Source organism: Dromiciops gliroides, chromosome 2, assembly GCF_019393635.1.
Source record: "Dromiciops gliroides isolate mDroGli1 chromosome 2, mDroGli1.pri, whole genome shotgun sequence".
Classification (NCBI taxonomy): domain Eukaryota; kingdom Metazoa; phylum Chordata; class Mammalia; order Microbiotheria; family Microbiotheriidae; genus Dromiciops; species Dromiciops gliroides.
In genome coordinates, this window is record NC_057862.1 from 362,388,997 (window position 1) to 362,414,326 (window position 25,330).

The 25,330-nt window shown below is 38.5% G+C and overlaps 1 protein-coding gene across 2 annotated transcripts in view; it reads right to left on the reverse strand.

Moving 5' to 3' along the window:
* Positions 1-25,330, reverse strand: part of SAMHD1 (SAM and HD domain containing deoxynucleoside triphosphate triphosphohydrolase 1) — a 56,703-nt gene that overhangs the window by 1,682 nt on the left and 29,691 nt on the right. The window contains exons 10-16 of one of the 2 annotated variants that reach the window (XM_043987265.1): positions 24,445-24,536; positions 19,194-19,309; positions 16,240-16,376; positions 12,216-12,311; positions 10,902-11,006; positions 10,231-10,368; positions 705-1,594 (exon numbers count right to left, since the gene is read on the reverse strand). In XM_043987265.1, the coding sequence (XP_043843200.1) occupies positions 1,469-1,594; positions 10,231-10,368; positions 10,902-11,006; positions 12,216-12,311; positions 16,240-16,376; positions 19,194-19,309; positions 24,445-24,536 (810 nt within the window). In that variant the 3' untranslated portion in view covers positions 705-1,468. Of the gene's footprint in view, positions 1-704; positions 1,595-10,230; positions 10,369-10,901; positions 11,007-12,215; positions 12,312-16,239; positions 16,377-19,193; positions 19,310-24,444; positions 24,537-25,330 lie in introns of those variants that run through there. The other variant, XM_043987266.1, reaches the window with a different exon arrangement.

Genomic DNA, 25,330 nt, shown 5'->3' on the forward strand with positions numbered 1-25,330 from the left:
TTGCCCTGTGTTAGGGCTCTGGGCTGGGTCAGGACACGGATGGACCAGGCAGGCTTTTACAAAGGCCACTTTATTGGTCCAAATCAGTCTGATTTGGAATAATGTGGTTTGAACCCTTGTGCTTTTTCCTTAGAAGCAATTTTTCTCTTAAGTACCAACTCCAGACATGCTTTCCCTCAGTTTTATAGGAGGCTAAGAGGGTGAGGTCTGATACCTTTTATCAAACTGTACACTTACCTGGGAGGACCACGCTGGGCCCGATGCCTCTAAAGGATTCTGCTGTTTTAACCAGGGATGGGTAGGACAGCTTCAGTTTCCCATCCCACAAAAATGTAGGCAACACACCACGTCTATGAAGTCTGTAAGTCTGTTTTTTGGGGGAGGGGGCAGGGTAATGGGGGTTAAGTGACTTGCCCAGGGTCACACAGCTAGTAAGTGTCAAGTATGAGAGGCCAGATTTGAACTCAGGTCCTCCTGAATCCAGGTCTGGTGCTTTATCCACTGTACCAACTAGCTGCCCTTCTCATATACATACATATATATGTGTGTGTGTGTGTGTGTATATACACATGTATATCCATGTATATATGTGTATGTATATATGTATATGTGTGTGCACACGCGTGCGTGTGTATATACACACACACACACACACACACACACGAGGCAATTGGGATTAAGTGACTTGCCTAGGGTCACACAGCTAGTAAGTGTTAAGTGTCTGAGGCCGAATTTGAACTCAGGTCCTCCTGACTCTAGGGCCAGCGCTCTATCCACTGTGCCACCTAGCTGCCCCCTCATATATTTTAAAAACAGTTTTCCTCCCACAGGACTTGAGTGTATAAAAAGAATGTGTGCCTTTTTGTTTAAAACATAAAGAATTAAGAGGTATGGATATCAAGCTGATTTTGATTTCGTAATAAAGCTTTACGCTTTTCCTGCAGTGTGCAGATTATATACCAACCTGATATAAAATGCTTCTTTTCCCTCATATAAAAATTGCTCTATTGTCAACTAAAAACCTAAAATTGCCACAGAATTTGTTACAAATGCTATGATTAAAATCTCCTTATTTCTAGCTCTCAGCTCCCCAAGGTAATTTGAGAGAAAAAGCTTGTGATTTCTTTACAGTCTGATCAGCTTCTGATTGAGAGACACACAGAATAGTTTGTTTGAAGAAGCCAAGAAATGGATGTGAGGTGTATTTAAGCCTTCTTGCAGCATTGAGACTTGGGCAGATCCCTTTGTTTTTTTTGTTTGTTTGTTTGTTTTTTGCGGGGCAGTGGGGGTTAAGTGACTTGCCCAAGGTCACACAGCTAGTAAGTGTCCGAGGCCAGATTTGAACTCAGGAACTCCTGAATCCAGGGCTGGTGCTTTATCCACTGCGCCACCTAGCCACCCCGGGCAGATCCCTTTGGAAGAAGCAGTTATGTGTGGACACAGTGAGTGGACATTCCCATCCTATTAGTTAATTCCTAAAAAGGCTGGCTCTGGCTTTGGAAACCTCTCTAATACGATCTGGACTTTGTTCTCCATACTCGAGATTCCAACTTGGTTTCCTAGGTGTTAGTTCTGGGGCCACAACATCACCATCCTATTTTTATAGAGAAGAAAAAAAACGACAAACAAGGAAAAGATAGTTATACCACTTGATCTTAAGAGCGAGGACGGGTACAATTTTATTAAACTCAGAAAATAGAATATGGAACTCAACTAACCCAGGCCCCTCCAATTTACAGGTTAGGAAATTAAGGATGAGCAGTGAAGCAGCTAGCCTACTTTGGCACCCCAGGGACACAGTAAGTTAGTGGCAGAGTTCCGCTGGGTACTTGGACCTTCAAATTCCTTCCTCTTAGTAGTCTACCTACCACAGCAGGCCCTCACGGTGTTCAACTCCCTAAATGATGTGTATTGTGGATGCACAATTCTCTGAGCTCAGCCCACTTCCAGCACTATGATGACAGCATGAGACCATGAAGCTTTATCCAAACCAAAACTATTCAAACATCATTGTTGGGCATTACAGACCCCACTAGCAGAGGGTGCCCTTGATATGGGATGATATTGCTAATCCACCAGCAAAGGTTCTCAACTGTATTTCTACTAAGTGGGAATGAGTCGCACTGAACCATTTACTCTTTCTTGTCTAGTCTCTGATATGATCATAAGCATATATTTGTGAGGAAGTTAGCTGGCTTAATGCTATGGTCTTTGGGTAGGGAACGATGTTTTTCCATTGAATGAACCACAGTGGAGAACCCTGGCCTTATTAAGATGGTGCTTAGTTCCAGACTGTTACGTGATGTGGACTTCAGTCTATTCTTAACAAGATGATCCCTCAAAACAAAACATTTCTGGATCTTCCAGGAAAAGTACAGGGAAAACAAGCCCCCCTACTTCCTTACTCAAAGAACAGCTCCAAGACTAGAAAAATTTACAGACATCCTGGTGGAAAGGAGGTTTCTTCTAGATGCCTTGAGATGTGAGTCCTTGCTTGTATCACATGAGAAAAGCAACCCTGGCATATTTTTTGACAACTAAACACAGCCATTCACCTTTTAAGCACCTCCACATCTATGGTGCATCATACCCTCCTGTGAGGAGATTCGGTTATTCCCTGATTCAGCATGTCCAAAACAGCCCTACTGTCTCCCACTCAAACCAACATGGCTCCGTTCTCTTTCCCCAACTTCCCTATTTTTTTTTTTGTGGGGCAATGGGGGTTAAGTGACTTGCCTGGGGTCACACAGCTAGTAAGTGTCAAGTATCTGAGGCCAGATTTGAACTCAGGTCCTCCTGAATGCAGGGCTGGTGCTTTATCCACTGTGCCACCTAGCTGCCCCGCCTATTTCTAATAATGGTATAAAAGTCACCTTGGTATGCAACCTTGTACTTCTTTGTTATACCTGGTCAGATACCAAGACCCATCGCATCTTTAAATGTGTATCCTTGCATCAGCAATCCTGGCATCATTACTCTAGTCTAGTCTTCACAATGTCAAGAATACTTTAATGACTTTCTTACTGGTCCCCAACTCCAATTCTTCCTTGGAGAAGACTTCACCACTCAGTTGGTTCTCACTGCTTACAAAACAAAGTCCAAACCTGTAGCTTGGCATTCAAAGTTCTCTAGAATTTGGCCCTTCAATACTTATTCAAATCTTAATTGCTATTACATTCCTTTCCTTCAACCAAATTGATTTTTATACAAATATATTACATTCAGCACAAACTTTAAGACACTGTCCATGTTGTTCCTTCAATATGCCTAAATCCTATGCATCTATCAAGACTTTGCTCAACCACCACTATTTTCTTTTGTTTTAACTTAAATTTTAAAAAAATTCTATTAATCATCACAGCACTCATAAACATTTGAAAAATAATAATATAGGGGGTAGATCCAAGATGGCGCAGTAAAGGCAGGGACTTGCCTGGGTTCTCCCAAATTCCCCTCCAAGCAACTTTAAAATAACTCCTTAAAATGAATTCTGAAGCAGCAGCACCAAAAGGACAGGGTGAAAAATGTTGGTGAAAAATTTTCTAACCCCAGACAACTTAGAAAATTGACAGGAAAGGTCTATCTCACTGGGTTGAAAGTGGAGCACATTCCAGTGCAAGCCACACCCCAACAAACCAGCAGCAAGCCTTGGGGATGACTGAATTGGCAGGGATTCCTGAATCAGCTGTGGCAGCTTTTGGAGCTCTCAGGGCACAGATGATAAGGAGACTGGACAACAGGCAGAAATTATAGTGAACCCTTTGCTGGCAATGGGTGCGGGTACTTGGTTGCATTGCCCACCCATGGTTCTAGGTCACAGTCCCAAGGAGAGGAGGAGTACTAACATACTAGAGTATGCTGCCACAAAGGAGTAGGAACCATGGTCAAAGTTCCAGAGCTGAGAAGACTGCTTGTGGTTGCTCACACACCACAGCACAGGTCAGGAAAGCAGTAACCAAAAATCTTCTTAAATCATACCACCTTGGAAGAAATGAAAACTTACAGACCCCCCTGCCCCCACATAACTACTAGCAGTATGAAAAACCTAAAGCTTGGCACAATGCCCCCTCCACTCTGGGAACAGAGCCCAACTTTCACAAAAAGTTAAAAGTCAAGAAATAGGCTAGGAAAATGAGCAAACAACAAAAAAAGAATCTGGCCATAGAAAATTACTATGGTGACAGTGAAGATCAAAATACTCAGAAGACAACAAAGTCAAAAGAATTATATTCAAAGTCTCAAAGAAAAATGTGAAGTGGTCAAAGGCCCAAAAATTCCTGGGAGGGCTCCAAAAGGATTTTAAAAACCAACTAGGAGAGTTAGAAGAAAAACTGGGAAAAGAAATTAGAGTGATACAAGAAAATCATGAAAAAAAGAGTAAACAGCTTGGTAAAAGAGGCACAAAAATACTGAAGACAGCAACACCTTAAAAAACAGAATAGGCCTAATGATAAAAGGTATTTAAAAATTCACTTAAGAGAAGAACTCCTTAAAAAGCAGAACTGGCCAATTGGAAAAGGAGGTATAAAAGCTCACTGAAGAAAACTTTTTTTTTTTGGCAGGGCAATGGGGGTTAAGTGACTTGCCCAGGGTCACACAGCTAGTAAGCGTCAAGTGTCTGAGGCTTGATTTGAACTCAGGTCCTTCTGAATCTAGGGCCAGTGCTTTATCCACTGTGCTACCTAGCTGCCCCCAACATTTTTTTAAAAAACAAAAACCAAAAAAAAATTAGAATTGGGCAAGTGGAAGCTAATGACTCCATGAAACATCAAGAAATAATCTAGGGGACAGCTAGGTAGTACTGTATACTCATATGAAAAAAATGTTCTAAATCACTATTGATTAGAGAAATGTAAATTAAAACAACTCATAGGTACTACCCCACACCTATCAGATTGGCTAATAGGACAGAAAAATGTTGGAGGGGATGTGGGTAAACTGCAACACCAAAGCACTGTTGGTAGAGTTGTAAACAGATTTGACCATTCTGGAGAGCAGTTTGGAACTATGCCCAAAGGGCATTGACCCAACAATGCCACTATTACTTCTGTATCCTAAAGAGATTAAAACAAAATGAAACACAAAAAAAAAAAAGAAAAAAGGGAAAAAAAGGAAAAGGATCTATATGTACAAAAATACTTATAGCACCTCTTTTAGTGGTGGCAAATAACTGGGAATTGAGGAAATGCTCATTAATTGGGGAATGGCTAAACAAGTTATAGTATATGATTGTGATGGAATACCATTATGCTATAAGAAATGATGAGTAAGATGCTCTCAGAAAAACCTAGAAAGACACATGAACTTATAAAAAGTGAAGTGAGCAAAACCAGGAAAAGAGTGTACACAGTAACAGCAACATTGTATGATGATCAACTGTGAATGACTTAGCTATTGTCAGAAATACAATGATCTAAGATAATCATGAAGGACTTCTGATGAAAAATACTATTCAACTCTAGAGAAGGAACTGATGGAGTCTGAATGTAGATCAAAGAAAACTTTAAAAAATTTTCTTTCTTTTTTTTTGGGGGGGGAAGGTCTGTATTTTCTTTTACAACATGACTAATACAAAAATATGTTTTACATGACTACACAGGTATAACCTATTTCAAACTGCGTGCCTTCTCAGTGAGGGGATAAGGGAGGGAAGGAGAGAGGAAGAGAATCTGGAACTCAAAATGTTAAGAAATAGAATGTTGGGGCAGCTAGGTGGCGCAGTGGATGGAACACCAGCCCTGAAGTCAGGAGTACCTGAGTTCAAATCTGGCCTCAGACACTTAACACTTACTAGCTGTGTGACCCTGGGCAAGTCACTTAACCCCAATTGCCTCACTTAAAAAAAATGAAGAAATAGAATGTTAAAATTTGTTTTTAACATGAAATTTTAAAAATATTTTAAAAAAGAAAAATAGTAATACATACATAAGAAATATATATGTGTATATATGTGTTTTTGAGACATTATTTCTTTACAGTTTACAGAAATACTGTTTACTTATTTATGTAATTGCATATTGAATAAAAGACACCTTCCTGTAACTCTTGGGTAGCTTGGGGTCTGCAGCCTGCAGGTATACCCTTAGTCCATACTTACATACCTACTTAAAAAAAAAAAAACAGGGCAGCTAGATGGCACAGTGGATAGAGCACCGGCCCTGGCTTCAGGAGGACCTGAGTTCAAATCCAGCCTCAGACACTTAACACTTACTAGCTGTGGACCCTGGGCAAGTCACTTAACCCCAATTGCCTCACTAAAAAACAAAAAAACAAAAACCTAAAACAACCAATGATACTTTATTTATTTTAACATTTATTTCCATATTAAACTTCATTCTTTTCTAGATGGTCTAACTTAACCCAATGACACCAATCCACTGATTTTCCCCTTCTTCCAGAGTCTATGTCTACATCACTCATTTTGTGACTTAGAGTCATTAGTGTATTATGATGGAAAAATCAGTTGATAAGGACACAGGACACCCAAAGTGATGTGACTTTGAGGAAGTCACTTTTCTTCTTTGATGTCAGTTTTTTCATCCTCTAACTGACTTGGTGTCAGGAGACCCAGTATCAAATCACACCCTAGCCACTTCCTATGTGATCCAAGGCAAATCACTTTATATTTCAGATTCCTCATCTGTGCAATGGGGATGATAATACTTGCACTAAAGTCTAGGGTAATTGTGAGGAACCTATCAACTTTCAAGTGCCATATGTAAGTTAGCATTCCAGCATTTAGAAAAATAGTAATGTATGTCCATATATGAATCTCAATTTTATATTTCTGAGCTTATTGGCGAAGTTGTTAACAGAGGAGGGGGAAAACTTTGTACTAGCAGTGCATTTGCGTGGGATTTAAAGGCTATTTCAGAATTCAGTAGGCAAAGGGGAGGAGTAGGCATAAAGCTCTGTGTGAACAGGAAAACACCAAGCATATTTGGTGAAAAGAGAATAGTCCAATTTGGTGGAAACCCTTGTTGCAGGAAGATGACTCACAAGAGATACATGAGCCAGCACTAGAGTGCTGAGTCCTGAATGACAAGCAAAGGAGTTTTAAATTTTAGTCAGTGGGCAGTAAGGAGCAGATGACTTCTAAATAGAAAAATGGAATTAAAATAAAAAAAATTATATAAACAAAATGAGTAAAAAAGGAACCAGTTAAGTGGGGAAAATCTTTGCAGCAAGTTTCTCTGAAAAAGGCCTTATTTCTAAGATGACTGAATCAAGATGCAGAAGGAAATGTACATCTTTGGACATGGCCAATAGGGGAAATTTGATTTGCTGACCTAAGCATATTTGTTACAAGGGTCTTGCTTTCTCCTTTCCCCCAATTAGGGGTGGATGGAGGAGGCAGGAGGGAAAGAAAATAAATGCTTATTAATTGAAAACGTTTTCTTAAAAACCAACAACAAAAGAAAAATGGCACAACCAGATTAATGTATAACAATCTAATGACATAAAGTGGGTTGGGGCGGGGGTGGGATCAAACAGTAGAAATGGAAAGATCTGGTAGGAAGCTACTTAAACAAACTAGATGCAATAGTAATAAAGGCCAGTACTAGGGTGGTGGCAATGGGAATAGAGAAGGGCCAGATTTGAGGAATGTTGTACAGAGAGATTTACCAGAACTTAACTAACTACATATGGGAGGTAAGGGAAAGGGAAGAATCAAAGAGAACACCAAGGTTTCAAACATTTGAACAAGGTGAAGAGTAACTGGAATTGGTAGATTTAGGAAGAAAGATAATAAACTTGATTTTGAATATGCTGAGGTTCAGACGCTGGAAAACAGGTAGATACAGATGTAAGATTAAAGATAACGATTTTGGAATTACCTGAATAGAGTTAGTAACAGAAGTAAGAGAGATGAAAGAGTCTATTAGGGACTAGGAAGGCAGATGAGAAAAGGAATAAGGGCAGAACCATGAAGAAAAACCTACCCTAAAGGGTCAGAAAGAAAATGAGAAACCAGAGGAAAATTCAGAGAAGCAGAAGGAGAACTGGAATATTATATTTCTGAAGTGAGGCCTAGAGTAAAGAAAGTATCTCGTAGAAGGGCTGGCCAGTCAAGCAAGAACTTTTATTCAGTACCTACCATGTGCCTGGAAGTGGCAACTGATTAGGTGCCAGGTAGGAGGGAGGGCTGAGTGGGAATAAAGGGTCAAGATTTATGACTCCTAGGATGCAGCCCTGGGTAACTAGAAGGATGATGATGGAATTGACAAAAATGGGGAAATCAGAAAGAGGTTAGAATTTAAGAGAAAAGATGAGTTTGGTCCTTAACAAGTTGCACTTAAGAGCCTATGCGACACATTTAGAGGCCAGGAATAAAGAAAGATTTTTCTAGGAATTTGACTGTGAAAAGGATGGAGCATGGGTTGGGATATAGAGGTTGTAATTTTAGTGTTTTAAATTATAGGGGTTTATAATAACTATCTTTACTTTTATGACAAACATGAATGACACTTTTGGCATGTCTGCCAGACAGGAGACTAGAAACTCAACAACATCAAATGGGACAGAATGGTTAAGGAGGATGAGGACTGAAAAAAATGCCACTGGATCTGATGATTAGGTTCTCATAAGGACCCTTGAAAAAGTAAGTTTCAGTAGACTGATGGGGCAGAAGCTAAATCAAAGGAGGAGGAAGAGAATGTAAGGAAAAATATATCTAGCATAGAATTTTCTTTCAGAAGATTATCAGTGAAAAGGTTTAGAGATGGGATTGTTGGTGGATGGTAGCTCATCACTTCTCCATTAGCACCCCTTCTTTCATTATACTCTTTTACCTATATGTTGTATACCTCCAGTATAAGATAATGTCCTTACACTAATGTACCGTTGGTGGAACTGTGAGCTGGTCCAATCATTCCGGAGAGCACTTTGGAACCATGCCCAAAGGCTATAAAAAACTGTGCATATCCTTTGATATATCACTACTGGATCTGTATCTCAAAGATATCATAAAAAAGGGAAAAGGACTTACATGTACAAAAATATTTCTAACAGCTCTTTTTGGGTTGGCAAAGAATTGGAAATTGAGGGGATGCCCATTAAGTGGGGGAAGACGGTGGCAAGCTGTGGGATATGAATATAATAGAATACTACTGTGCTGTAAGAAATGATGAGCAGGCAGATTTCAGAAAAATCTGGAAAGACCTACATGAATTGAAGTTAAATGAAATAAGCAGAAGCAAGAGAACACTGTACACAGTATCAACAACACTGTGTGATGATCAACTATGATATACTTAGCTCTTTTCAACAATACAATAATCCAAGACAATGCCAAAAGACTCATGATGGAAAAAGAACTATGGAATCTGATTGCAGATTAAAGCATACTATTTTTACTTTTGTTGTGGTTGGGTTTTTTTGTTGTTGTTTCTTCTTTCTTAAGCTTTTTTTCCTTTTGTTATGATTCTTCTTTCACAGCACAATTAATGTGGAAATATGTTTAGCATGATTGCAGTTTAAAAGCCATATTAGATTGCTTGCTGGCTTGGAGAGGGGGGGAAAAATTTGGAACTCAAAATCTTACAAAAATTAATGTTGAAAACTATCTTTACATATAATTGGAAAAAATAAAATACTATTTAAAAAATAAGATAATGTCCTTGAAGTCAGGAAGTGGACTTTTTGTGGGGGTTGCAGGTGGGGTGATTCCACAGTAGTTCAGGAAGAATTTCAGGATCATACCTTACTGAATTTTTGTTAAAGCCTCACTAAAGTAATACCCAGGTCTCTACATTTGTTTTTTGGAGCGCAATGAAGGTTAAGTGACTTGCCCAGGGTCACACAGCTAGTAACTGTCAAGTGTCTGAGGCTGGATTTGAACTCAGGTACTCCTGAATCCATGGCCAGTGCTTTATCCACTGTGCCACTGAGCTGCCCTATATATATATATTTTGTTTTTTTTGCAGGCAATGGGGGTTAAGTGACTTGCCCAGGGTCACACAGCTAGTAAGTGTCAAGTGTCTGAGGCCAGATTTGAACTCAGGTACTCCTGAATCCAGGGCTGGTGCTTTAACTACTGCGCCATCTAGCTGCCCCCTGCCCTATATTTTTTAAAAATAAATTTTGTAACTTTAAAATGATAATCAAATTATTTTAATTTAAATAACAGCTTTGTCAGATTCCAAAGGCATGAGAAGGTAAGAGAAAGGACCTTTCTATCTCTGGATTTATAGAAGGAAGTTACTTAAGAAAGAGTAATAAATGACTTACCTGAGGTTTGGTGAAGTTTTTGTTTATGCACCACTGAACAAAATATTGACTGGCAGCATCTAAACTTTGCTTATCTGTTTTCTTACAGTATACTCGGATAAGCTGTTCAGCAAATTTTTCAGGTAGAAGCCGTGAAACCTTTTTAAAAGAAAGACTCCATTATTTCTTTCTTGAATCACAAAACAGGTAAGATACTCAATCTCTCCACCAACTATACCCCTAGTTTGTTGTTGTTTAGCCAATAAGTTGAATCTGACTCTTTGTGACCCTATGGACCATATTACTCCAATACTGTCCATGGGGTTTTCCTGGCAAAGATACTAGATTGACTTGCTATTTCCTTCTCTAGTGGATTAAGGCAAACAGAATTTAAGTGACTTGTCTAGGGTCATATAGCTAGTAAGTTTCTGAGGCTGGATTTGAATTTAGGTCATCCTGATTCCAGGCCTAGTGCTCTCTCCACTGAGCCCCCCAGCAGCTTTACACACTATCACTAAAGGGTATTAAAAAACCAATACCACCCTATTATCTTCCTTTCTAAGCATTATGTCCCACATAAAATACATATCTATGAAAAGATGAAAAAATAAAACTATTTTGAATTTAAAATGTCACAGAAAGGTGCGCAGACTTGTCAGATGTCACACTAGCAAACATATTTAGGTATTTACCTGATCTTTTGTAATCATGACTGTTTTACTTTGGTCACCCTTACAATAGAAACGAACATTATCAATAGGATTTTTTTCTTTCATTCCATAATCCATGTTAATAACCTTGAAAGAAGAAAAAACAGTTACACAATAGCAATAAGAATAATACTTTAGGGGCAGCTAGATGGCGCAGTGGTTAAAGCACCGGCCCTGAATTCAGGAGTACCTGAGTTCAAATCCGGCCTCAGACACTTGACACTTACTAGCTTTGTGACCCTGGGCAAGTCACTTAACCCCCATTGCCTGCAAAAAAAAACCAAACAAACAAAAATAATAAAAAAAGAATAATACTTTATCACTGATGGAGCTTAGAGAGGCTAGCCAAGGAATACTGCCCATCATCATAACTGAGACCAACAGAATAACAGAGCTAGACATAAATATTCAGCTACAAAAGGTTCCTAGAAGGGGCAGCTAGGTGGCACAGTGGATAAAGCACGGGCTCTGGATTCAGGAGGACCTGAGTTCAAATCCAGCCTTAGACCCTTGACACTTACTAGCTATGTGACCCTGGGCAAGTCACTTAACCCCCATTGCCCCACAAAACAAAACAAAACAAAACAAAAAAGGTTCCTAGAAGGGTAGCAGATACCATTACTTGGCAGATTAAGTATAAGTGCCCATCAAACTTCCAGCAATTCCCTTTGGCTATGGGATGAGAAATACATAGATAGTCCTGTCCCTGCTTGTCACCTCAATGATTTCCTGGAAAGTATGTGGTAAACAAATGGGATTTTCCTTTACAGAACAATGTTATAATTGTGTTTGTTCTTCTGACTAAGGATATTTTATCAAATACTGTCCTAGAGATGATCAACAATTTGTCATAAAAGTAAAGACAATTATTATAAATGCCTATAATTTTATTTTATGGCAGGGCAATGAGGGTTAAGTGACTTGCCCATGGTCACACAATTAGTAAGTGTCAAGTGTCAAGTCCTCCTGAATCCAGGGCTGGTGCTTTATTCACTGCGCTACCTAGCTGCCCCATAAATGACTATAATTTAAAACACTAAAATGTCAACTCATCCAGCACAATCCACATTCCAAATATACTGCCTAATATTGGCAGCTAGATTTACAACCCTTTCATTTCAGGCAGAACAAAAATCAAGCCTTATAAACTGGGAAGTTAGAATCAATAAAAATGTCATACTTCCAAACTACAAGAAATGATGATAAACTGAATGACAAATGGATAATTATAAGCAGCTTACAGCTACTTTCATACATATTTGTCTTGAGAAATGTGCCTTAGTGCCAGCAACTTACATCAACTATGAAATCTTCAGCCTTTAATTCAACTTGTAGGGTTATACCTTCTGGTACGGATGCAGCAACATCCTTTGGAAGTTGATCATATTCCTCCTAGGAAAGAAGTGATTTTTAATGTATTATCCAGAGGACAGCTCAACCTGTAACAGATGCTTTATACTACTAACAAGCATATTCACAGGTCTTATGTCATGCAACCCACACCTCAACCCACCTTATGCTCTACCCAGTGTCTGGACTGTACTCCCTCCTCATCTCTCCATCATGTTAAAATCCTTCTCTCCCAAGAAATTTGGAATTATGAGAACAGAGTGACTAAACTATCCATACCTTTTGACAAAGAAATGCTATTGCTTGGCATATACCTCAAGATAGTTACTGCCAAAAAGAAAGACCCCCAAATACACAAAAATATTTAGATCAGTATTTTTTCTTAGTGGACAAGAAATGGAGACCAAGTAGATGATCACTGACTGATTAAATGATTAAACAAATGTTGATACAGAAATGTAATGCAGTATTACTCTCCTATAAGAAACACTAAAAATAATGAATAAAGAGAAGTGATGAAAGACATTTTTGGATATAGCCAATATGGGAATTTGACTGTATATTTGTTATAAAGACTTTTCTAAAGGGGAGTGGGGAAAATGGGAAGATGGGGGCATAGGGATAGGGTGGGAAGAAAAAAACAAAAGAGAGTATTTAGGTATCTTTTTTTTTTTAATGGAGGGAAAAGAATGGAAGGAAGGCAAGAAAGCCAGCCAGACAGGACAGTTTTGAAAGCACCAGATTGATCTTATTATGTAATCTGTGTCTAGTAGAGCCTTGTGGTTTCAAATATAGTTCTATTATGTATATGCAATTCTCAGTCTCTCTGGTATTTGTTAAAGTTCAAAATAAATAAATGGGTTTTTTGTTTGTTTTAAAGAAAAGACTTCTATAAATGGATGCAAAGTGAAATAAAGAGAAGCAGGACAATATACACAGTGACTACAATGTAAATGGAAAGAACAACACAATAATTAAAACTGAAAGCTATGAAATTAGGACTAGGGTTAGGCCCAAAAGAACAGTTAGGATACGACACCTCCCCTTTGCAGAGGTGGGAGCTGATCACGAGTAGGGTACCCAGCACACAACACTAGACTTTTCCATCTGCTGGTTAGTTTGGCTGAACCTTTTTTTCTCTGGAAAGGGGTGGGAAGAGGGATACTGTGGAAAAGACAGATGATATAAAAAATTAATAAAAATGTATGCAAAAACCTCTTCCTTTAAGGCCCAGTTCAGATGCTGCTTCCTCCATAAAGCCACCTAAAATTGATCCCTCCTCCTCACCCCCTATTCCCAGACCAAACTGGGCATGGTCTCTCCTTCCTTAAATGTTCTAGAGCATTATGAACATCTTTGATCCTAGGGGTTCTTCTTCCTTTTCAGTCTATAGCCGATCACATTTTCTCAGATTAGAGTACCTGTCCCATGAACTCCTAGAGCATATATGGTCATTAAAAAAAACACAAACCACTTTGTAATCCCAGTGCCTAACAGCACCTTAAATGTAGTAGGCATGTAATGTTCATGGAAATGAACTAAGCAAACTATCTTAGGCTGTCCTAAGATACCATACAAGATAAATGTGGTAATTCTTCCTCTTGGCAGAAAGGCAGGAGGACACATTGCTGAATACACAGATGAAATCACTATACTGGTTCTTTTTATTTAATTGTTTTTCCTCTTTATAAGAGAGGGTTCAATCTGGGGAAGAAGACGGGCATATTAAGAAATAACCGTGATGTAAAAAACAAAACCATCAATACATTTTAAAAATAATGAAGGAAATTGAGTGAATCCCAATATTACTCAGTTCCTTTTCCATTCAATTATGGGTCAAGTCTAATTTCTGTCTTGTGAAAAAACTTTATTCAACTATGAGAAATGTGTGTGTGTGTGTGTGTGTGAAAACTTTATTGCACTGTTTGGACCCAGCTCAGTGTGGCTTGTAAGCTGGACCACCTCTATCCGTTGCTTAGAGAAGCTTAACTAAGGACGTAGGTTATGATGACCAAAAATCCAATGAGAACTGAAGACTCACGCAAGGAGTTTTCTCACAATTACACACCTTAAGCAACCCGTCTTTTCTGAAACCCAGCCCTGGTCAGTTTTTGTCAATCAGTTACTGTTTCCACTGAACACAGACACCTCTTTTTTTGATTTCAGGGAAGTGCACCTGTTTGTTCTCCCTCTCCCAATCTGGAAACTCTCTAATCTTGCCCTCAATTAGAAATCAGATTACCTAATTTTGTATCCTGTTAACTGTTTTCTTTTTATTAGTCTTATTTAATTGTTTTTAATATGTAAGAATCTGCCTCACAATGTATTTATAGTAAAATGGGCATAATCATATTTTAGGCCTTAGATTTTATAAGGAAAGCACTTTGTAAAACAAAAAACAGGGATAATAACAGCACGGACAGGGTCTCTGAACTGATTGGGGAGTCCACTAACCTATTTATAATGTCTGCTTAGCTAAGAAATCACAGAACCGGATTTTTCTCCCTCAGTTATTGGGGGTTTTTTTGTTGTTTTTTTTTTAAGTGAGGCAATTGGGGTTAAGTGACTTGCCCAAGGTCACACAGCTAGTAAGTGATAAGTGTCTGAGGTCGGATTTGAACTCAGGTCCTCCTGACTCCAGGGTCGGTGCTCTATCCACTGCGCCACCTAGCTGCCCCCCTCAGTTATTGTTAATCTTTTGCCACATAAAGGGGAAGAAGTTTCCTATCAAATGTAGGAATAAAAGAAACCTGGTGAAATGTGGGCTCAGTGCCTAGCCAGTGATGCATTTAGTTACCACATGAGAAAAATATGACAATAAATTAAAATCTTTTAAAAGTGAGTGTTGGGGAGCAGCTAGGTGGCAGAGTAGATAGAGCACTGGCCCTGGAATCAAGAGGACCTGAGTTTAAATCCGACCTCAGACACTTGACACTTACTAGCTGTGTGACCCTGGGCAAGTCACTTAACTCCAAGTGCCTCACCAAAAAAAAAAAAAAAGTGAGTGTTGGGATCTCTGGGTATCTGGTAGCATGGCCCCCATGTTCCAGGACCCTGGCTTATCACACAGAACCCCTTGTGAACTTCTGAAAGCTTTGTTCATCATTCTTCCATTAGAATGACATTTAATTCAACTCAGATCAACTCAGCTGTTACCAATGCAGAGAGAAGACTCTACTTAAAGTCCAGATGGTCCAGGCAGCCAAATAAAAACCAACATGGCAGCACAGTTTGGGGAGCTCAGTTTCAGACCTAGCTTGAGGGAAGCTTGGCTAAGATCTCACCAATGGCTTAAAATAAAGGAAAAAACCGTATAAACCAGGCAAGACACAGATATGGGGCTGCTTTCAGACTGGTATTTCAGGGCTTAGTTCATGAAGCGAAGTTCAGAAGGGTTCAGGTGGCATTACGACTTCAGATTCTTCTTCAATACATTCTCAGAAGGAGCCAAAATACCATAGAACAGACACAGAAGGGCATGCAAATTAAACAATACAGAAAAAATGATACAATTTTAGAGAAAACTGCACTCAGTGACACTGGTGAATTCTGGCACCCACACATGGATTGGCCTGACCTTTGCTGGTATAAACCTAACAGCAAAAGACATTTTGGCAAAATTTGTCTCCAACTACCATGGTAGGCAGGGAGAGGCACTGCTGTCTAATTGAAAGAGAAGTCTTTGAGCTGGCAGAATGAGATGAAGATATCTAAGCAGGAAAAGGCAGAAATGGTCCAAGAGAACAGAACCAGTCCGAAAAGGTTATCTCATTTCATATAGTTAAGATTTTCTTTTATCACATATTATTTGATAGGGACTGGGATGAGAACAACTACCTTGAGAGAACCACTATGAGTCATCTATAAATCAGACACCTACATGGTCAAATTTCAAATCAAAGTTAGTGTGTATAATCTGAGGGACTTCAAAGCACACCAATAATGGTGAGTTACCATTATCTCCACTTACCATTTTAATCTCTTTCCCTTTTGGCTGAGTCTCGCCCACAAACTTGTATAGTTTACGACATTCAACTTTTTGTAAAATCTCTCGTGCCTCGGCCAATCTGGGATCACTAGAATACAGAATCTCCTGAAAGACGTGATCTGCCAAAATCAAAACAACAGTTCACACCCTACTAGTCAAAGCCCAATCAGTCATCTAGAGGTGTAGGAATGATGTATTAATAAGGGTTTTCTAGGAATTCCTAAAAATCAGAGTCTTGTGTTTTAACAAGTGATCTTTAAATAAATCTTAATTTATGCTCTACTCTTAGCACCAAAGTCCAAAGTGATAATACATTTCTTCTCAGTTTGAACCAATACTTTATGAAGATGGTAGTGGTAGCTTCTATGATAGTGTTTTTTGTTTTACAAAGTGTTCTGCTCATAAAGCCTAAGGCCTCAAACATTATTATGCCCATTTTACTGATGAGGAGCCTCAGGTACAAAGAGCCTGAATGACTTCCAGGGTTGGTCAGAGGCAAGGATGTGAATCTTAGGTATTCTCTCTACTCCCCCATTCTCGATCTATGATACAACACTTGTCATCTTTTGGAACTATTGCCAAACCAAAAAAGGGCAAGGGAGAGGATATCACTGTCACTTATTTTTCTAATTTTCCTTTATGAGTCATCTCAAGGTGAGAAGCAAGCAAGGTTCTGAGAGTGCTCATGTTAGAGGGTTGCTAAGGGCCACTAGGGTCCAGATTTTCTTCTTTTAAAGAAAGAACACTGGTTTGCTGCAGCTTTCTAATGAAGTGTTTTACATTTCTGGTCAGAGCAAACTAATAATGCCAATAGAATGCAGGCTGAGAATCATGCTTCCTCTAATTAACAGAATGCATGAGGAGAGACTCTCATTAGAACCTCTGGAAAGTCTCCGTGGCAGAACCCATCCCCTTTACCATAACTTCCATTACTAGGAGGAGTCTTTCTTTAGATATTGGAAGCAAGGAAGAGGTGAAGTCACATGGCTTTGGTGCTTCTTCCCTTTCACCACCATGGCTTTGGTGTATGAAAATGTGTTCCTGGCACCCCTAGTTGGATCTTGGAGCAGTTTCCTAGAGAAACGTTATAAATATTGGATATGTGGTGACACCTCCCCTGAAGTTGTTTTCCAATGGTAAGGAACTGGGGCAGCTAGGTGGCTTAGTGGATAAAGCACCAACCCTTGGATTCAGGAGGACTTGAGTTCAAATCTGGCCTTAAGACACTTGACAATTACTAGCTGTGTGATCCTGGGCAAGTCACTTAACCCTCATTGCCCCACCAAAAAAAACCCCCCAAAAAAACCCATTGAACCAATGGTAAGGACCTAACCCTATGTTTTGAGAAGCTTTTGTTGTGAGCACAGTCTCTGGCAGGTCCTACCTTATACGTTATTCAATTAAATAAACATTTATTAAGCTCCTCCTATATACCAGGTCCTGTGCTAAGCACTGGAATACATAAAGAGGCAAAAGACAGTCCCTGCCCTCAAGGAATCTAAAATCTAATGGAAGAGACAATATGCAAACAAATATATACAAAGCAAGCTATACATGGGAAAAATTAGGAAACCAATTAAGAGGGGAAGCACTGGCATTAAGATGGGTTGGGGAAGGTTCCTTGTAAAAACCTTAGTTGAAACCTAAAGAAAGCCAGGGAGGGGGCAGCTAGATGGCACAGTGGTTAAAGCACCGGCCCTAGATTCAGGAGTACCTGAATTCAAATCCGGCCTCAGACACTTGACACTTACTAGCTGTGTGACCCTGGGCAAGTCACTTAACCCCAATTGCCTCACTAAAAAAAAAAAAAAAAAGAAAAAAAAAAGAAAGCCAGGGAGGTCAGTGGTGGGATAGGGAGAAGAGTGTTTCAGGCACAGGAGACAGTCAGAGAGAATGCCCAGAGCCAAGGGCTGGAGCATCATCTTTCTAGAAGAGCCAGGAGGCCAGTGTCCCTGGATGGAAGGGTCTATATTAGGGAGTCAGGTGTAAGAGACTGGAAAGGTGGGAGGGGGTGGGGTTAATAAGGGCTTTGAATGACAAACAGCATTTTGTATCTGCTTCTGGAGGCCACAGGGAGCCAGTGCAATTTATTGAGTTGGGGAGGTGGGAGAAAATGACACGATCATACTTTCATTTTAGGAAAATCACTTCAGTGGCTGAATGGAGGATGGACTATGGTGGGAAGACGTGAAGGTATGTGACAATCCATGTGTAAGGTGAGGAAGGCCGGCACCAGGGTGGTGGCAGTGTCAGAGGAGAGAAGGGGTGTCCTTGAGATGCTGCAATGGTGTAACATGTGAAGGCTTCAGATATGGACCTAGTGCTGGACTCCGTGTCTGTTGGACAGACCAGCTGAGCTAATTTCAGATATAGGCATCAATGGAAGCTTGGCTACCAGGTGATAATTTTTTTTTGGTGGCCAAAATAAGTTTTAAAAAATCTACTGAAAACACAGGACACAACACTTTTTAAGCTTTACAAAGTACTCTACATTTTACCTCACTTGACCCTCCCAACCCTGGGAGGTCAGTGCTATTATTATCCCCATCTTACTGATGAAGAAACAGTGGCAGACTTAAGTTATATGACTTGTCCAGGGTCACACAGCTACTAAGTGTTTGAGACAGGATTTAAACTCAGGTCTTGCTGATTCCAAGTCTAGCCCTCTATCCACTGCACCACCTAGCTGCCACACTGATTAAATCACACATCATCTTAAGTACTGAAATAAGGTCTATATGACTTATAATTTTTGACCAGCTACATTATGGATTTGATGTGATGGGCTTTTGTGGTTAGCCTGGGAATCTAATTACCAGTTATAATATTGTTTCTATAGCAAATCACTTTTTGAATCTGAAACAAAAAACTTTATCTTTTGAAGTATAACCAATTTCTAAGTTGGGACTTACTTATTTGCCTATATTGGACCTCACCTGTAAGTTTAGCGTAGGCTTCCATATCATCAATTGCTGTAGAAAGTGTGTACTTTTTTCCTCCAGTACCTTCTATTTGTATGTAGGGATCTGCTTTAAGGAAGGCATCTGTAATCCTGTTGAGAATTAATTCATACTAATTTAAATACTAAATTTATACTGATTTAACACTAAATTTATATATAAAGTGCCTCTTCTATCACTTCTAGGTGGGGGACTATGCAGCTGCTGTCACATACAGCTAATTTGTAAACTGGTTTTACCTAACTTTCTTTTAAATCTTTCTTATAAGGGAAGGCTCACTGGGTAGAGTATGGGGAAATAAAGTTTGAAATGAATGTGACATGAAAACAAACATGGGGCAGCTAGATGGCACAGTGGATAGAGCACCGGCCTTGGAGTCAGGAGTACCTGAGTTCAAATCTGGCCTCAGACACTTAACACTTAGTAGCTGTGTGACCCTGGGCAAGTCACTTAACCCCAATTGCTTCACTAAAAAAAAAAAGAAAAAGAAAACAAACAGAACTCATTTCATCCGAGTGAAGACTGAAGCATACCTTTTTGCTTTGTTTTTGTCTGTTTTCTTTTACAACATGACTAATATGGAAATATTTTACATGAATGCACATGTTTATCTGATATCAAATTGCTTGCCTTCTCAATGAAGGGGAAATGGAAGGAAGGAGGGAGAGAATTTGGAACTCAAAATTTTAAAAAACAAATGTTAAAATTTGTTTTTATGTGTAATTAGAAAAAAACACTAAAAAAAGAACTCATTTCAATGCTCTTAGTAACTTATTCCTACTTCTAGGGGCCTTTATGCATGAAGACTATTTTTTCTTTTCTTTTTAATTAAAAAAATGTTTTTTATAATAAACACTTTAATTTAAAGTTTTGAGTTCCAAATTCTGTCCCTCCTTCTCCTCCCCAAGACAGTAAGCAATCAGATACAGGTTATACATATGCAATTACGTAAAACATTACCGTGTTAGTCTTTTTGTATAAGAAAAATTGAGTAAAAGAAATGAAGGTGAAAAATAGCATGCTTCAGTCTGTGTTCAATCAATATCAGTTCTTTCTTTGGATAGCATGCTTCATCATTTTTGGGACTGTCTTGGATCATTGTATTGCTAAGAATAGTTAAGGCATTCACAGTTCTACATCAAACATCAAACAGTATTGCTGTCACTGTGTATAGTATTCTCCTGGTTCTGCTCACTTCACTATATATCAGTTCCTATAAGTCTTTCCAAGCCTTTCTGAAGTCATCCTGCTTGTCATTTCTTATAGCATAATAATATTCCATCACCATCATATACCACAGCTTGTTTAGCCATTCCCCAATTGATGGATATTCCGTTGTTTTCCAATTCTTAGCCACCACAAAAAGAGCTGCTATAAATACTTGTGTACAAATAGGTCTTTTCCTCTTTTTTTGGGGGGGGGATATAAATCTAGCAGTGGTATCATTGGGTCAAAGGGTATGCAGAGTTTTATAGCACTTTGGACATAGTTCCAAATCACTCTCCAGAATGCTTGGATTGGTTCACAACTTCAACAAAAGTGGATTAGCTTCCCAGTTTCCCCACATCCCCATCAACATCCAACATTTTCCTTTCTTGTTATATTTGCCACTCTTGATGGGTGTGAGGTAGTACCTCAGAGTTGTTTTAATTTGTATTTCTCTGATCAATAGTGATTGAGAACAATTTTTTCATATGACCATAAATAGCTTTGATTTCTTTGTCTGAAAATTGCCTGTTTGTATCCTCTGACCATTTATCAATTGGGGAATGACTTGTATTTTTATAAATTTGATTCAGTTCTCTATTTATTTGAGAAATGAGAAATGAATTATCAGCGATACTTGTTGCAATTCTTTCTCAGTTTTCTGCTTTCCTTATAATTTTGGTTACATTGGTTTTGTTTGTGCAAAAACCAATTTCATATAATCAAAATGATCTATTTTATATTTTGTATTGCTCTCTATATCTTCTGTGGTTCTAAATTCCTCTCCTGTCAATAAATCTGACAGATAAACTATTCCATGTTCTCTTAATTTGCTTATGGTATCCTTTATGCACAAATCATGTACCCATTTTGACCTTATTTTAGTAAACGATATGAGATTGCTTTTTTTTAAAGAAAGCCACAAGGAGGGGGCAGCTAGGTGGAGCAGTGGATAAAGCACTGGCCCTGGATTCAGGAAGACCTGAGTTCAAATCTGGCCTCGGACACTTGACACTTACTAGCTGTGTGACCCTGGGCAAGTCACTTAACCCTCATTGCCCAGCAAAAACAAACAAACAAAATAATAAAATTGTCCAAAAAAAAAAATTAAAAAAAGAAATCCCCAGGGAAAAAGGTTCCTCCATCATATCAAGTAACCAATCCTGCTGACCTTCCAGACCCATGTATGCAGGCCCAGGAAGCCTCCAGAAAACACCACAAAGCATCAAGGCCAAATAGGTAAGACAATTAGTCTGTTCATGACACAAGATGGGGAATATATAAAAATGGAGATTAATATGAGCAAATTAACCATTTTATGGTCAAGGGGTCTGAGCCATAAGATTCATTAATGCCAATAGCCAAAATGTACTAAATGTCTTTAGTCAGATCAAATATGCAGCCACCAAATATTAATTATCAGCGTCTTAACCTGTAGAGGAAGACAAAAGCTGTCAGTGGATCAGAGGGAAGATGTAAAACTCCAAACTGATCAATTGTACTAATAGTAATCTTAGCTAAAAGGGTTGAAATTTAGTCTTAATACTAATTTTTATTATTAATCTGGGGGTATCAATTATACTGGCTTCATCTCCTATTATATTGCAGATAGATCAACAACTTCCCTGCAGACAGAAGCCAGGCAATGGTGGTTATTCATTCTCTGAATCAAGTATTGAATAGCTCCGTCTCACTCATTTGATCTCGTTATCCCAAAAGCAACTATGTTTATTATGTCTTCTTTAAACAAAAAACAAAACACACAACTAGTCAGCTGAGCAAAACGAACCTAGACATCAAAAAAAGGTCTCTCATGATAGGCAATTTTCCACACATCATGGTCTTCTACCTTTCCAGTGATAAGATAGAGTACCTTGCCACAGCTCTCCCTCTGGGACCATACTTAATCATTATAATTCAATAGCACTCAGTTTCAATTTTTTGTTTATGTTCTTTCCATTCACATTGTTTCAATCATTGTGTCTATTGTTTTCTTGGTTCTTCTTATAAGTTTGCCTGCCATCCATGATTCTCTGGATTCAAATTTATTGTTTGTTTGTGTTATAGCACAGTAAATCTAGTTCTATGTACCTCAACATGTTTAGCATTAATCAATCAATGGGCATCTTTGTTTCATGATCTTTACTACTACAAAAAAATCCCATTATAATAAATATTTTCGACCATATAAGCGTTCTCTTTTTGTCATTGATCTCCTTAGAGTATATGCCTAACAATGAGATCTCTGAGTTAAGGGGTCATCACAGTCACTTTCTTTGCATAATTTCACATTACTCTCCAAAATGGATAAACCAAATCCTAAGTCCACCAACAACACATGAGTGTCAGTTTCCCACAACTCCTCCAACACTGACTATTCTCATCCCTTTTCCTCTTTTTCCATTTGCTGGATGTCAGGGGAAACCCTTGAGGGGTTTTATTTGTGTTTCTCTTAATTTAGGAGATTTAGAACAGTGTTTCATATTGTTGTTAATAGTTTGTAACTCTTCTTTACAGAAATGTTTGCTTACATTGTATGACTACTTATCTATTGGGGAATGCCTTTTAGTCTTACATATTTGTTAGCTGTCTTGGGTATCTTGGGTAATAAACTCTTACCAAAGATATTTGATACAAAGACTTTTTCTCCGTAGTTGACTTCCCTCTTGTTCTGGTTGCTTTAATTATGTTCACGCTATCACTTTTCAATTGTAATAATAAAAGTTAATTTCTATTTTATGATTTCCCTTTATTCCTTGCTTGTTTAGGAATTTACTCCCTTGTCATGTGAAAGGCAACTGATCTGGATTCTAATTTCTTTGTGGTATAATAATAATAATGTCGAATATTTACATAGTGCTTATTATGTGTTAGGTGCTGTGCTAAGTGCTTAACAATTACTATCTCATTTCATCCTCACAACGAGCCCGGAAGATAGGTGCTATTACTATGTCCATTTTACAGATGAGGAAATGGGGACAAATAGAAGTTAAGTGACTTGCCCAGGGTCACACAGCTAGTAAGTATCTGGGACAGGATTGGAACAGGGGCCTTCTTGACTACTGATCCAGGGCTCTGTCCACTGCTCCACTTAGCTGCTATGGCATTTACCATTCAGGTCAAAGATCTATTGTGGGACATATTGTGAGACGGTGACCTTTTTAAAACATAATTTGTCATGCTGCTTTCCAGTTTTACCAGAAAATTTTGTCCAAGAGGGAGTTCTTCTCAAGATAATTGAGTTCTCAGGTTTATTGAACCCTTCCTAATTGAGTTCAATTGTTTCTGAGTCTCCTTTATTTTAGAATTCAGGAAGACCTGAATTCAAATCCAGGTTTAGATACTAGCTGAGTGACTCTGGGCAAGTCACCTAACCTCTGTTTACCTTAATCCACTGGAGAAGGAAATGATAAACTATTCCATTATCTTTGCCAAGAAAACCCCACGAACAGTATGGTCCATGAGGTCACAAAGAGTCAGACACAACTGAACAACAACTTCTTTACGTAGCCTATTCCAGTGATCTATTTTCTTTTCTTTTTTTGGTGAGGCAACTGGGGTTAAGTGAGTTGTCCAAGGTCACACAGCTAGTAAGTGTTAAGTGTCTGAGGCCGGATTTGAACTCTGGTAATCCTGAATCCAGGGCTGGAGCTTTATCCACTTTGCCATCTAGCTGCCCCTATTTTCTATTTTTTTAAAAACCAGAATTAAATAGCTTTGATGGTTGATGCTTTATGATATGATTTGGAAGGGCTTTCTATTTATCCTCTATTCCTATTCCCCCCCACCATTTGTTTCCTTTGCTCTTTTAGATATTCTGAATCTTTTGTTCTTCCAAGTCAATTATCTCATTAGTTGGATGGGCTCTATAAAATATCTCAAATATGACACGCTTTTCATTTTATCTGAATTTTGTCTAAATCTCAGATCTAGGTCTCAAATAGAACATGCACAATAGTCAATTCACTGTGAGAATGGAACAATGAAAATTTTGCAGGGAAGTGGTCAGCAAAGGCCTTACATGGTTTCAATAATGTTGCCGACTTTGTGCTGGTAAGCTCTTCGGTGCAGGCAATTGCGTGTGTGGAACATGTCATACAGATTTCCAACTTCCTAGAGAATTATGAAATAAATTTTAATTTATACAGTATACAAGTAGAAGAAACAGAAAAGGGCTGAAGACTGTCACAAATAATGTCTATAAACTTAACAAGAATACTGTAGGATCATAGAATTTGGAACAAGAAGGGTCCTTAGAGGTGATCTCATCCACATGCTCTGAGAGTTAATGACTGATCCAAAGTCACACAGTGGTACATAGAGAGATCAAATTTAAACTTGGATCTTTTGACTCCAAATCCTGTTCTCTTTCCACTACAGAATGAATAAGGTATATGCCATCTCTGAGTACCATTAACATGAGAGGACGGTAGATCAGTGATCCTCAATGGCTTGCTTGTAACTTTTTAATACTTATCCATGAAGCTAACCTAAATACTCTTAATAATAAATAATTCTCCCAAGGTTTTATTATAGCATAATCTTGTGTAAGATAAGCACATTCATACACAAATATTTAAATACATGTCTACATAGATGCACGTATGTACAGACACATGTTTATGTATGTTTGTGTGTATACAAATATCTTACAAAGGCTAATTAAACAGTTACGTTCATTACTTTCCCTTACAAAGCATGCTAAATAAATTCAAGGTAGTGAAAGTAATCATTCATAACAAAGACTGGGAATACTTTCCAATGTTTTAGTAATTATTAATTTTTAAAGTCAGCAGTGCTAAACAAAGAGAAAATGACCGATAGTACTTACAAAAAACTGTGCTACTGCCCTAACCCACAATTTATAAACAGGACCAACCAAATCCCTTTCTTTATTGATGGCTTCT